Below are 14,651 nucleotides of genomic sequence, written 5' to 3'. Positions count from 1 at the left end.
GTAAGCCACCTCTCATAACTTAATTAAATAGCTTCTAGACATTAGCAAAAATCTAAATGTTTATCCTGTCATAAAGGTCACAAATCAGTTTATAATCTGTGTACAGGAGAACCACAGCACATTGCACATCATTAGGGGGAGATGGTGGCATAGTGGCTAGTAGTGTAGAGACTATTCAATAAAAATCTGGAATTAAATTGACCACAAAACCATTGCCAATTGTAGTAAAAAACCCATCTGGTTCATTAATGCCCTTTAGGGAAGGTCATGGTCTGACCTACATATGATTCCAGACCCACAGCAATGTGGTTGAGTCTTAAAATGCCCTCTGATGAGAGCAATTGGCAATAAATGCTGGCCTAGCCAGCGACGCCCACATCCCATGAACAAATTTTTAAAAATCACTTTAAAGTAGTGCTTGGAAATTGCTGTAACAGGTAGGGGTGCACAGCTGTGCAGCAGTGATGGGGGTGAGGGGCTGCTGTTTAAGCTGCAGGGTTCCTAAATAAAAAGCACCTCCCTTTTCACTGACTTTTTGGAGCAGGCATTAGGCTCAAAGACTGGTCAGTTAGGCCATGCCCACCATTATAAAAACATAAGGGGCAGAATTTTACAGCCCCATTGCAGCAGGGTCAGGCCGTAATGCAAACCATTCAAAAGTCTGTGAAATCCCACCGCCGTAAAATTCCTCCCAAGGATTCAAAGGGGCCTTGCAGCTGTTAATGCTCAGTCCGAGCTCTACGACAGTCATTGTTGCCTCGGCGCTCATGACCCCAAAATTTTGTCTCGCAACCCAGTTTGGGAAGCCCTGCCAAGAAGCACACACATACTGGGAGTGCATTTATGTTGCAGATTGTTTAATATCCCCCACCAAATTTTCTCCCCTTCTCTGTTGAATAAATTGTTCACAAATTACAGGGGCTCTCTGCCACAGTTCCCAAGTAGCCATTTTTCACATGAGCTGAGGCAGTGACAGTCAGTAGTTTACATAAACAAGGTGGATTCACAGCAAAGCTCAATCCTGTCCTTCCTCACTGTCCAAATAATCAATTTCCATCGGGGGCACAGGATAAAAATCAACAGTGAGAATCATTGCTCTTTGTGCTGTATGAAAATTGGTCACCACGTGGAGAATTCATTGCTTATTTTTCCCCAATTCCCTAGTCTAGGATTCACTGCTCAGGTTCAACCAACAAAACACAGGCTAGGGATCAAACCTAGGAACTTCCTGCTCTAAATGTCCTAGTTCTGCAACAGGCTGTGCACTTGCCTAGTAAGCCACTGGTCACAGTCTAACTTTCGACACGCACTCAGCCCAACAGGGTCAGTCCGTGGCTTGAAGACTTTTACAAAACATACCTTTCGAAGAGACATGTGGTGCTGCTTTCTTGATTTGTGCTTGTTCTTCTGGTGATGTTTTGTCAACTTGAATACCAGAATCTTCTCTGCTCAGAGACTCTTGGAGTTCCTCTTCACTTTCTTCTTCAGACCACTCCTAAATAATAATATACATTTATATTGCATAGAAAAGCATCTTATAGTGTCTTTTTGAGAGATGGGGGCTGGAAGGTGAAAGAGAAGAACAAAGCTGGATGTGGAAAAATATGAAGAAGTGACCAAAAGCTTGCTGGAAAAGATGAATTTCATAAAGGTACCAAAGTTGGAGAGAGAAGTCATTTGAAGAAGGGGTTTAGGGAGGAGTTTCAGAGACTCAAGCTTTTGGTTCAAAGCTCTGCCACTAATGGTGGAGTAAAGGAAAGAGGGTGAATGCTTAGAAAGCCAGAGTCAGCAGGGCAAAGTGTGAACATGGAAACACAGCTGTGGAAAGTTTCAGACATGGAATGGAGCAAGGGCATGAAGAGATTTGAAGATGACACAAGCAGTTTTAAATGCAGTGTGTCAGGGCAGAGAGCTGGTGCAGCTCAACAAGGAGGGGGCAATATGTTTGTTTGCCTAAGTGCATGACAGAATCCAGCCAGCTGACCTTTGGACAAGTTGGGAAGATGGTGGAGGTTGGGAAACTAGCAATGAAAGTGTTAGAGAAAGAGTCTATACGTAACATTAGCAAAGATGAAGGTTCCAGCTGCTTTAGTGTTGGAACAGGAATAAAGGTGAACGAGGTTGCAGAAAGTGACCTTGATGATGGACAGAACGTGCTAAAGCTAAGCTTTGGATCTCAAAGCACATCAGGTTATTTGAAATAGAACAACAAAAAAGAGTGGGGAATATATAAGACTTGAGCAATACAGCACCTACAAGGAAAAAAATGCACAATTTTAATGCCAATCCTAGGACCTCCAGCAACATAAGGGAGCAAGATTGAAAACAAGACGAAGTTATTAAAAAAAACTCTTTTCCCTAACCCTACCTTAAACTGAAAGAAAACCCAAGAGGTATGTGCTTACACTAAATGATAAATATAAGCATTCTAGTCTAATTAAAGCAAAGCAGCAAATTGCAAACACTTAAAGGCCATGCTATCTTTCTAAATGCTTACATAGCTACGTAAACAACACAATTAAATGGAATTTCAATGGATTTCTGAATAACATAAGCGGACATCCTGTAGATTTAAATAAGAGGTATTGGATATAGCCCAGTGTTAACATTTTTATAATTTAACACAGAATTTTATGAGAAGGCCAAGTATTTCACAAGAGTGCTTTCAGTACCTTTCTGACAAGCTCATTATAACTACGAACCATATAAAAGTCACCAAAGAAAAATAATCCAAATTTAAAATCCAAAAAACATATCAAAATTCACTGGGCAAGGTCAGACAGTAGAGTATGTGGACTAGTTAAATTCCTCAAATTGTGTCATGGTGATTTAACCACAAGCTTATATGCTTAAAGCGACAAGGCAGGGAAAATATTCGGTAGGATACAAGTTCTTGACAGTAATTCTAGACAGAGTTGTGCATCTTAATGCCACATCATAGGAAAACAACTGAGAATTTGCCCCTTCTCAGAAGAAGTAAGTATTATGCTAGAAGAAAAGAGTTGACGTTTCGAGTCCTCATGACCCTTCGACAGAACTAGGTGAATCCCAGGAAGGGTTGAAATATAAAGGGTTTAAATCTTTTATGCTCCCCCCACCCCCACTGGAGCTATACCTTGAGTGCCCTACCATCCATTCTTAATTAGCACATTCGTTTAGATAATATCACCAACTTCGACACCTATGTGCTCTTTTGTTCTGCCGTGACATCTTTTGATGATCTGCTTCTATCACTGCTTTTGCCTACAACCACAGCACCCCACTTCTCTCTCTCTCCCCTCCTCCCCCCCCTCCCCACACCCCCCCCTCCTCCCCCCCTCCCCTCCTCCTCCCCCCTTCCCTCACCACCTCCCCCAACCTTAAACCAGCTTATATTTCAACCCTTCCTGGGATTCACCTAGTTCTGTCGAAGGGTCATGAGGACTCGAAACGTCAACTCTTTTCTTCTCCGCCGATGCTGCCAGACCTGCTGAGTTTTTCCAGGTAATTCTGTTTTTGTTTTGGATTTCCAGCATCCGCAGTTTTTTGTTTTTATCTAAGTATCATGCTAGGCTGCTCAAACATACCTCTTAATATCCACCTTGAAAATAGACAATAGCCTCAACAGACCCTGGGAGAAAGGTATCTCCCAACTGGAATGGCATGGGAAGAGCCAAAAGGCAAGGCCAGAAAACAGTTCCAAGCAGTTTACTCACTGGAGTGTCTGGATATGGCCCAATATCAATTTCTTCACCTTCCATCAGGTATTTCCCCCAGTCAAAATCATCATGTTGCACTGCAGAAAAACAATATGCTTCAGTCAGTGCAGTTATAACACGAAAACCGCTTCAAAGTTAATAGTGGGCCACAATTATACTGAATTTAAAACTCTTATCTTGATCAAATTTCTCAATAGCCTTACCTCAGCCCATCTCTGTAATGTTACAGTGCCGCAACCTTACTCATCACCTCTCTAACTGCAGCCTCTTCTGCAACCCCCTCCTTTCCTCTACCCCCAGCTTTCGCAGCCATACCTTCAAATCCTTAGGTCCTGCTCTCCATTATTCCCTCCTTAAACTCTGTCTCTCCACATCCATTGATCCTGCTTAAAACCCATCTCTTTGGTCAAGCTTTCTCTAACTCTGAACATCCCCACACCCTCCAATCCACAATCTGCAGCTGTTCTTCCAATCTGTGCTCTGTAATTGCCTTCCAAAAATGGTTCGTTTCACTACTCTTATTCTCCTCCTCCAAAATATTGCTAGAAAGCCAACTCTTTGGGCCATACTTTTAGTCTCTTTTTTTCCTCCCCAAACTGCTTCACTTTGTGTTCAATATACATCTTGCTCTTAAAACGTGTTCTGATGCAAGTTGTACAATTGCAGTGGCTACTTCTGCAATATAATGAAGAAGAAAAATTGTGACCATTAAGTAAACTAATTTCCTCTCTTTGTAATTAGATTTTGATGGGATCCATTACGCGGTTCTGGTTTAATATTTTTTCACATTATAATCACTGATGGCAATTATAAAATGACAAATTTAATATGAATTACAGTACATTAATGCAGTATACATTTTTCCCTGACAAGACTGCAGGGGTCCATCTACAAGGAAAGGAGGTTCAAAGGAACCGGAGAAAATAATTGAGAAAATAAAATGAAAAGAAACAGGCCATGAAATGGAGAGATTTAATGAGAAAAATGAAATGATTAAGAACAATTAACAGAGAAGGGAGCACTCGTTCAATCTGGACAAAAGTACAAAGTGATTTTTGAGACTGAGATGCCTGCATCCTTCCTCCTAGAGCAGGAATGCAAGATAAAAAAATACTGCCCACAAGATAGCAAGGTATTTTGGTTGCAAAGGGACAATGCACATTTTATTTTCCGTACTCTGAGGTACAATAAATCAGTTTTTGAATTCAAATCCAACATACAATTTAAATGTGATTAAGGGAGAACATTTCTGCTGAACTTCTAATTTTTTAGATGTAAATGAAGTGCTAATTATACTTTTACAATCAACACTGCCCCGCCTCAACGACCTGCCATTTTCATTCAGTAGGGGTTATATAAGAAATAAGGTTGCTTTGTAAAATCAGAGAAACAGAGGGATGAAGCTGATTTTCTTCAAGGTTACATCATCACTGCAATCTTATATAACAGGCACATCTAGGTGTTAAGGAAATCATCTTTAACTCAGCAGCAGCTAATTGAAGGGGAAGAGCTTTTATACCCATCTGAGCCTGGTAGGGGTATCTGGACACTTAAATGAATTGGAGAAGTTCAGGAACATGAGCAAAAATACCTCAGGGCACACTGCAATTTTCAGGGCAAGTGCACCAATTTCTATCTGCAGTTCTTCTTTCAGGTAAAACAGAAAATAAAATGCCTATCTGAAACTGTTATGATCCCCAGCTGAGGTTACCACAGGACAAGCCTGACCCCAGAGTGGGACCCAGCCTAACTTTTAATTTGTTTGTTTAGATACATGGAGAGAGGCTACTGAACAGTCAAAGACATTAGCTGGTGAACTTTTAACAAAATAATAAAACATTTATTAAACATGATGAACTATATTACAATACTCCTTCACCACAACTCAACCTTGACATATATACAAATTTGTAAAGACAACACAAGTTACCAAAGCTATCTTATACTCCAAGGTTCACGGTAAGCACACAGTCCATGTAAACCAATAGGCACCTTGTCGGAAGCATCACACTCTGAAACCAAGTGACAGATGTCACCTCAACCAAATGCTATGGATCTCTCATCAGCTTCCCCCCCAGACATTTATCACACCATGAGCCAACTGGTCTCACTGCACTTCAACTTTCACATGAGGGTTTCCAATCTCCACTCTCCAAAACCTCGCCTTGGAATCCTCTCCCAAACCAACGCTTTCTCTCAGACACCTTCTGCAGGGGTTCACATCCACGGTTTCAAACTCTTCTTCCAATGCTCCTCTTCCCTGGGTCACCACATGCATTTAAGCTGTCTTCCACACACCCTCTTTCACCGAATCAGCGTTATCAGTACACCACAGCTTCACATGCCCATAGCAAAAAGTTATAGACCTTCAGTTGTCTCTTTGGGCCCTTTTGCAAGCTGTTCTCGCTTTATATCTGCTTTCTGCAGCTTTGGCTTTTTGAATCTGCAGCTTAGAGCCTCTCTGCCCCTCACTCTTAACTTCACAGGACATTTTCCTGTCCTTCCTTTGATGAGAAGGTCTGCTTGGGACTTTCCCCTGTTCCATTCCCCTGGATTTTGAGGGTTTTTCCTTAGCTTGGCACTGGCTATCTGTCCCTCTTGCTCCAGTCTCTCTCTGGCAGCTACTTTCAAACAATTTTTAGTTTGGAGCTGACCACTTCTCTGGCAGCTATCTTCAAAACCAGCTGAAATCCAACAGCTTCCAAACCAAACTGCTGTTTCTAGCTTTTGTGTGCGTCTGTGGGAGGGACCTGCCTCTCTGGACCCCTGATGCTGGGCAACAGCCCAATTCTTCCACCCTTGTTTGTTGACCTTAGCTGCAACAGTCATAAAAAAATCTCATTAGCAATGCAGGGACCTTTTTATAAAGTGAAACTACAACTCAATTTGAACTTTCTTAACGCACAGATACAGAAATACAAATCAAACTTAATACTTTAACTTTAAAGCTAAAGCTCATTCCTAACACCTACAAATGCCAATATAACTTACTTAAACTATCTCTATTTTATAACAGAAACAAAAACAGAAAATGCTGACAACACTCAGCAGGTCAGAGAGCGTTTGTGGAAGAAGAAGCACAAACTCACTTTTCAACTCCTAGGAACCTTCGACAGACTCCTATTTCTAATGAAGGATTATATGACTTTAGATTTTGACTTTTGTTCCTTCCAATTCTTTCAGAAAATTCAGCAATTTTCTTATTTCTTTTTTTAAAAAGTGAAATAAAAGTTAACAAAAGCTTTTTCAGCTCATGCAAAGACAGGTGCTCCAGAAGTGTAACATTTAACCAGAACAGGCGCACATTAAATAAAATCTAAGCCCAAACTTCTTAATGAGATGTACAGCTGCCACAATTAACTAAAGGACTGACATTTGCTGATGAGGCAGTTGGTTAATTCAAATCACGAATGAGTAAAGGATTAATACAATGACTCACCCTCTTCCTTCTGTCTTGCCTTCTCAGTGTACTGAGAATTAGAAGGTGAATCAGAAAGAGCCAGTAAGAGGGAGAGTATTGCATAGTGTTCCTTGGTCTGCAAGTTTGGAAAGAAGCCATTTCAATATTAGTTTTACAGAAATAAGTCACTTTGAGGTCAAGACTTGAAATATGCACAAATAAATTAGCTTTTAAGTGATTTTAAAGCCAAACAACGACACTCAAGAAGCTCGACACCATCCAGGACAAAGCAGCCCAATTGACTGGCATCCCATCTACATTCACGCCCTCCACAACTGATGCACAGTGGCTGCAATGTGTACTATCTACAAGATGCACTGCAACAACTTACCAAAGCTTCTTAGACAGCACCTTCCAAATCCACGACCACTATCATCTAGAAGGACAAGGGGAGCAGATGCATAGGGACACCACCTGGAAGTTCCCCTGCAAGCCACACCATCCAGACTTGGAAATATATCACTGTTCCTTCACTGTCAATGGGTCAAAATCCTGGAACTCCCTCCCTAACAACACTGTGGGTGTACCAGCACCATATGGACAGCAGCGGTTCAAGAAGGCAGCTCACTATCACCTTCTCAAGGTTCAATTAGAGATGGGCAATAAATGCTGGCATAGCCAGCAATGCCCGCATCCCATGAATGAATTTTTTTAAAAATTGCTGATACTAGGTATAAAACATTCAACTTTCAAAAAAAAGCAATTTCACTCACAATTCTATTTCATTTAAAGATTGCTGAAGCCAATAGCAGTACTTCTAAGGAGATAGCTGACCATTAGACCAGGGTTTTTTCTTGTTCTGTACTACTCTGCTATTCGTTTTTCCAATTTTCTCCCCTCTCCTAAAGGCACTGACTACTTCAATGGGTATAATTAGCTCAGTGAACAGTGCTCAGTTCTGAGCTTCAACAGCGAGTGCGTGTTTTCATCCAGCATCAAATGCATGCACATCCACTAGGGTTCACTGCATAACATTCAAAAGTGGGAATCTGGCACATTACCTGGAATCTTGTGCCCTTCCCCATGACTAGTTTGATGGTGGTGGGGGGGTCATTTGTTTAAGAGGGAGGGTGGCAGGTGGGGAGCCAGACACCTTCCCCCTCCACCCTGATTAAGTCCATGGCAAGCCTTCCTTTCCCATAACAAATAGAGGCCCATTTAAGGGCCTCAGGCTGCCACCACTGGTATTAACCCATCAGCAGGCTGGGGGCTCGCCATGTTGGGTGAATGACAAGAAACCTGTATCAGGAACGGCGGCCCAACGAGAGCCATCCACCTGCCTTGCTGTTGGCACCCCTTCACCTCTGGCCTGGGGTAGGTGTCATACCAGCAGCAGCCAGCACCTGTTGTTCAGCAGAGCTGCTGGTGCCCGATTGGCCAGCAACTCTCGGCTTTTTTGTGGGGGAGGGCTTCCCTGGGGTCCGTAATCCAAGGGGAAGACTTGCCACTGGCCTGTCAAGTGCCTAAGTGGCCTAAGTGGAACAAGATGTAGGAAGCCTTCCCAAAAACAGGCAACGCGGGTCTCTTGCCAGGAGAACCCATTGCCTCCACAAACTTCTGCCCATTATTTCTATCGTGATCCCTGCCTGGCCCAGCTAACGTAGCTGAGCTGAACAAACGCAGCACAAATAGTATTCAGCCTGGAACTTTGCCGGTATAGAGATTAGCAGTGTTAACGTCCCTTGTTTAGAAGAGTCCAAAAAGTTTTAAATAATTTACTTTCAAAACCTATTACCCACAGTCTTGCTTAGTAATTTATTAAACACAGTAAATGTGAAAGTAAACTCCTGGTTTCCTTCAGTCTCAATTAAAGTTAAAATTCTAATTTGCTTCTTAATAATAAAAATATCTGGAACTGTGAAAACTCAGCAAACACCAGACCAAAAGCTGGAGAGAGCAGTTCATTTTTTCTTTGATTTAACCAAGTCTGCATTCATTGAGCTAAGCAATGTTCAGTTACAAAAATTACTAACTTAGGGAAGAATTCAAACAATTTACAGTTAGATTGCAGTTTCATTAGCTTATAAACACAGCTCCTATCTCAAGCTTAAAATATCTCTCTGAAGGCAACATTATAAGGATTAGCAGGAGAGCAAAAGTGCCCTCCTTCATAATTAGTATTTACAGAGCTTGTTGCAGAATCATCATGTCATTGTAAAATCAGCAATAACTGCCTTCCCACTAGCTCAGCAAATTTAACCAGAGTTACTAAGCATCACAAAGAGTGCAGTGTCCCTGCACTGTGTGGTGAGGTTAGCTGTTCACCAAGGATCATGTAGGTTGAGGGAAGAGAGAAAAAGAAACACACCCTTGACTGCTATCCAGCAGATGGCAATGGGGGAGATGGTGGCATAGTGGTAATATCATTGGACCAGTAATCCAGAGGCCCAGACTAATTGTCTGGGAGTTCAAATCCCATCATGACAGCTGTGGAGTTTAAATACAATTAATTAATCTGGAATATAAAGCTAGTCTCAGTAATGGTGACCATGAAGCAATTGCTGTAAAAACCCATCTGGTTTACTAACCCCCTTTAGGAACCTGACACCCTTACTGGGTCTGGTCAACATGTGACTCCAGACCCACAGCAATGTGGTTGACTCTTAACCACCCTCTGAAATCGCCTAGCAAGCCACTCAAGGGGAATTAGGGGTAGGCAACAACTGTGAGCCTTGCCAGCAACTCCCACATCCCATGAGTGGATAAAGAAAATACATATGCATGGACGTCAGGTAGGGTAGGACAAGCATCAATAATGATAATGCCCAGTGCACCAGCTTCATGACACGCACAATAATGGATCACACACAAATAGTTGTTCACTTGGATGCTGGAGGGCATATGGCACTCATGAAGTATTATTTGAGCATAAATGCCTTAAGGAGAAATAGGAGGTGGGGGAAACAATGAGAAAGTACAAGCAAAAGCTTTTTAAAAATTGATACTTTATTCAGTATTAAGAATTTGCAAAATTTGTCAGAACAGTGAAATCCAGTTCAATACAACATAAAATTTCAGGTAAAAACATCAGCTACCTTTGTTCCTTCGACAGTCTCAAGGGGCAATTCCAGAAATTCATCTGTTAGCCTACGCCAGCTTACAGCTTTAGGGAGCTCTGAATGAATAATCAGCTTCTCATGGATTCTGAGAAGCAAACGGAGTTGACATTAGTTGCTAGCATTTCACAACTACTGTAAAATATAGGCCACACATAAGTGAGTGAAGGAGCTCACCCGTCAATCACACGTGTTACTTTGTGGCTGTCTACATCAAGAAACCGATGGAATCTGAAAGAGGAATTAAAAAGTCAAAATCAAACATAATGTAACAGGAAAAGGAAATGGAATAAAATGAGCTTAACCCAGGAATAAAATGTTACTTCTTATAAAGCTAGCAAAGTTTTACTGGTGGGCCTATTGGTCACAAACTTTCTTTTCTACTAGCATAATCAATCATTTTTTTTAAATAAAGTTTTGTTAAATTTTAATGTTAAACTTTTTTCCCCATTTACATAGTCATAACTATTACTCTTTAACCAAGTTGAGGATCAGCATTACTTCCAGACTCCTTTCAAAATCTGAACTGAACATCAAAGCTGTGCAAAAAGCAGATAAAAGTGAACTGACCACAAACATGCCTGCTCATGGTCTCCTATCTGCTGCTTCACTATTAGGGAAAACCATCCCACCAACCACTTGGTGGCAACATATGCTGCAGCACAAATATACAGCCTCTGCGTTGCTTTAATTAATGCATTTTTTTTTACACAAGGGTTTCCTCAGAACAGGAAAATAGTTAATGGTGTTGTACAACGACCACAGAACGCAAAATGAACCATCGAGCATTCTGAATTTGGATGTGCAGCATACAGCATACATTGGGAGCCTATATGCCATTCAGCAAGTATAAGTGTCGCTGGGTTAAATTCATATCACTGTGTTCAATTATGGGCCCTCCAATATGTATTTGCAGCAATCAGTATTTTAATTTATTTGTTTATAATGTATCGCTGCTTGCCCGATATTCAGTACTGGACAAGCAGAAACTTCCTCCAAGCATTGGGAAAGCAGAAGGCTTGGTCTCCAGTCCCTATCAGAGACTTCATTCTCTAGCCACTGACTCCATCCCTCCCTCTTAGAACTGGCTGAAATTGAACCAGACTGCTTGCAACTGTGGTGCTATATTTGACCCTGAAATGAGCTTACTACCATACATCCACCATCACTAAAATCACCCATTTCCACCTGTTTCATTGCCCTTGCCTCAGCTTATCTGTTCCTGAAACTGTTGTTATCTTTAGACTTAACTATTTCAATGCTCTCCTTGCTGAACTCCCACATTTTACCCTCTGCAAATTTGATGTCATTCAAGACTCTGCTGGCCTTTGTCCTAACTCGCACCAAGTCCCGCTCATCTATCACTCCTGTGCTCACTAACTTACATGAGATCCCAGTCAAACAATACTCCAATTTTAAAACTCCCATCTTTGTTTTCTGTGTCCCATCCCTCAGTATCTCTGCGACCCCTCCAGTCTTACAACCATTTGAGATCTCTACACGCAACCAATTTTGGCCTCTTGAGCATTCACAATTTCAGTTGCTCCACCAATGGTGGCTGTGTCTTCAGCTGCCTTGGCACTAAGCTCTGTAATTCCCACCTAAATCTCCATGTTCCTTTAAGGTGCTTCCTAAAGCTTACTCTTTGACCAAGATATTGGTCATCTGGCTCCCTTATGTGGTTTGGTGTCAGATTTTGTTCATAACACTCAAAAGTTGCCAACTCTGGTTGGACATATCCCTGCAGATGTCATCCCTTGACCTCCTGCCCCACCCCCACAATCTCACCATTGGTCACCTGACCTCTCAATGCATGGCCAACTGGAAAGCACTTCATGACTCAATTGGATGATTCTTGATTGTTAATCAGTTTTTTTTCCTATGCCTGATATCTTTAAACCAGTAAGCAAAAGCACTTTTTTTAAACAAGTGCCCCTATGATTTTTCTCATGGCTTGTCCAGGAGATTCTCTAATTCCTGTAGACTTTAGGGTAATCCTGGAGGTTGGTAGCCTTATAAAAATATTTCTGTAAAGTGCCTTGGGGAATTATGTTATCACAATTAAGGCAATATTTAAATGCAAGTTGTTATTATCATAGAAAGAATAAATAGCAGAATTATGTAAGACTGTATACAGGATAATACATTTTCAAACACAGCATGCAGAATATGCACTGTCATATCATCTAGGAGCAGGAGTAGGGCATTCAGCCCCTCGAGCTTGCTCCATCATTCAATAAGATCATGGCTGATCTGATTGTGGGCTCAACTCCATTTTCCTTCCTATCCCCTATGATTCCCTTGTTGGTCAAGAATCTACCTACTTCTGCCTTAAGAATACTCAATGTCATTGACCCTGCCTCTACCACTCTCTGGGAGACAGAGTTGCAAAGACTCAGGGCCCTCATCAGAGAGAAAAAAAATTCTCATCTCCATCTCCAACGGGAGAGCCCTTATTTTTATACTTGTGTCCCCTAGTTCTCGTCTCTCCCACAAGGGGAAACATCCTTTCAGCATCCACCCCCCCTGTCAAGTCCCCTCAGGATCTTATATTTTTCCATAAGATCGCCTCTCGTTCTTCCAAGCTCCAATGGATACTGTGCCAAGTCAACACTTTTCAAAGCCATGGTGAAAAACGGTTGAAGAGAAATCGTCAGCCATCTCGTCAGTGATTACCAGCTACCTGATGTTAGACCAGACGAATTGCAGCGCCATCTGGAAGTCAGGATCCTCTTCCGGGACCCCGCTAATGCACTGGATCAACTTCTTCAAATCCTTCTCGAACTTATTCCAATGTGCCATGTTTATACAAAAAAAATAAAAGCGGCGGCAAATTCTTTCCCAACCCTCTCTCTCTCAGGGACAGCCTCCTACCCTCCCTCTGTTTCCATCCAGCGCCGCCGGAAGTGTTTCCCCCCCCCTCCTCTTTCACCCATAAACACTTCCGGGTCGCGCCCGTTGCCATTGGAAACGCAGCGGCCCGGACCTGCTCAAGTGACTTTTTTTTTAATTCGAATTTCAATCTCTTTTCATAACTTCTCCGCAGGGCGGCGGTTTCCCGGTTTCGTTTTCCACGTTGCAGATGCAGCCGCTATATTTAAAATTAAACCGCCCGTGATGTCCCCTTCGTTAGGGAGACCTGCATTTTGCAGGAAGCTGTCGCTATTTTGTCTGCTTACACACACAAAATTGTGCATTTATTTTATTTTAATGATTGTCCACAGCTATGTTATGAATTAAGATTACTAACCTCAAAATTCAGTACCTGCCGACGTCATGATTTCTGTTTCCGTATCTGTATCTACCTCTATCCCCCTATTAAACCATCTACCCGAACCCCAAAACCCCAGGCCTAGTTTACACCTCCTTCCACGTGGGCCTAGCTCCACCTGTCCTCTGCAACCTTCTCCATGCTGTCCTGCACCCAAGTCCATGCCTTATGGGCTCCCTCTGACTGTCCACGCTTCAATTAAGTAGCCAGCTTCCTTCACTCTCTTTGCTAAGTCTCCTCAGCCTTTTGGTCATGCACCTGATGACCATCTTTTATTAGCTCTCCGATGATGGGACTTCATTTTTTTTTAAATCACATTAAAAGTTGTTCCTGCTACCCCAGAGAACAGAGTGACGTACCGTCTGTACTAACTTGTTTGAGGGGTACGACTCAGGAAGAAGCCACAAGTGGAAAGAAAGAATGAGACATCTCCAGCCTTAAAGGATTCTCCTTATTAAGCTGATCAGAATACAAAATGCATAGCCCACGAATGTTGGAGCATAATACAATCAATGAACACCTCCGTGTAAAATACACAACAAATATTGGGTGAAATTCCAGAATCCCTACTACACTAATGTAAACATAGCAGAATGAAACTCCCATCAGTCCAAAAGCAGGGAACACTGGACCTGTTCCAAATTCTAGTAATAAGATCTTTACCAAAGCCATGAGTCTGCAATCAGTTCTTCAATTTGCATTCATCACGAACACCAGATGTCTCAAAGAACTTTACTGCCATTAAGTACATTTAGAGTGTTGTAATGTAGAAAACACTGCAGCCGATTTGCACACAGCAAGCTCCCACAAACAGCAAGATGATCAGGCTTAGATTATTTGTTTTTGTGATGAGGAATAAATTGTGGCTAGGACACCAACGATAACTTCTCTGCTCTTTGCCAAATAGCACTGTAGGATATTTTACATCCACCTGAGAGGGCAAATATCTCATCCAAAAGCACTGATGCGTCAGTCCTTGACTTTTGTGCTCTAGTCCTGAAGAGGGACTTCAACTCAGAAACTTTTGACTTAGAGACAAGTGTGCTACCAACTGAGCCATCTCTGACTTATCTGTACCCCTCCATCATAATTTCCTAGTCAGGCTACTCGGTGGATTCCCTGTGGAAATGATTGCCGTCCTAGTTTCCTTCCCCTGGCAGTCACAG

General features: G+C 42.0%; 1 protein-coding gene across 2 annotated transcripts in view; it reads right to left on the bottom strand.

The window, feature by feature from the left end:
- The window catches only part of tubgcp5 (tubulin, gamma complex associated protein 5), a 61,419-nt gene extending 48,286 nt beyond the window's left edge, over positions 1-13,133 (bottom strand). Inside the window, exons 1-6 of one of the 2 annotated variants that reach the window (XM_041199578.1) lie at positions 12,898-13,133; positions 10,392-10,445; positions 10,194-10,302; positions 7,138-7,234; positions 3,696-3,775; positions 1,360-1,495 (exon numbers count right to left, since the gene is read on the bottom strand). In XM_041199578.1, coding sequence (XP_041055512.1) covers positions 1,360-1,495; positions 3,696-3,775; positions 7,138-7,234; positions 10,194-10,302; positions 10,392-10,445; positions 12,898-13,016 — 595 coding nt within the window. In that variant the 5' untranslated portion in view covers positions 13,017-13,133. The remainder of the gene's footprint in view (positions 1-1,359; positions 1,496-3,695; positions 3,776-7,137; positions 7,235-10,193; positions 10,303-10,391; positions 10,446-12,897) is intronic. The other variant, XM_041199579.1, reaches the window with a different exon arrangement.
- Between the last annotated feature and the right edge of the window lie 1,518 nt (positions 13,134-14,651).

The sequence above is a fragment of the Carcharodon carcharias genome, chromosome 11 (assembly GCF_017639515.1).
Source record: "Carcharodon carcharias isolate sCarCar2 chromosome 11, sCarCar2.pri, whole genome shotgun sequence".
Classification (NCBI taxonomy): Eukaryota; Metazoa; Chordata; class Chondrichthyes; order Lamniformes; family Lamnidae; genus Carcharodon; species Carcharodon carcharias.
This window is presented reverse-complemented; position numbering and strand designations above follow the sequence as displayed.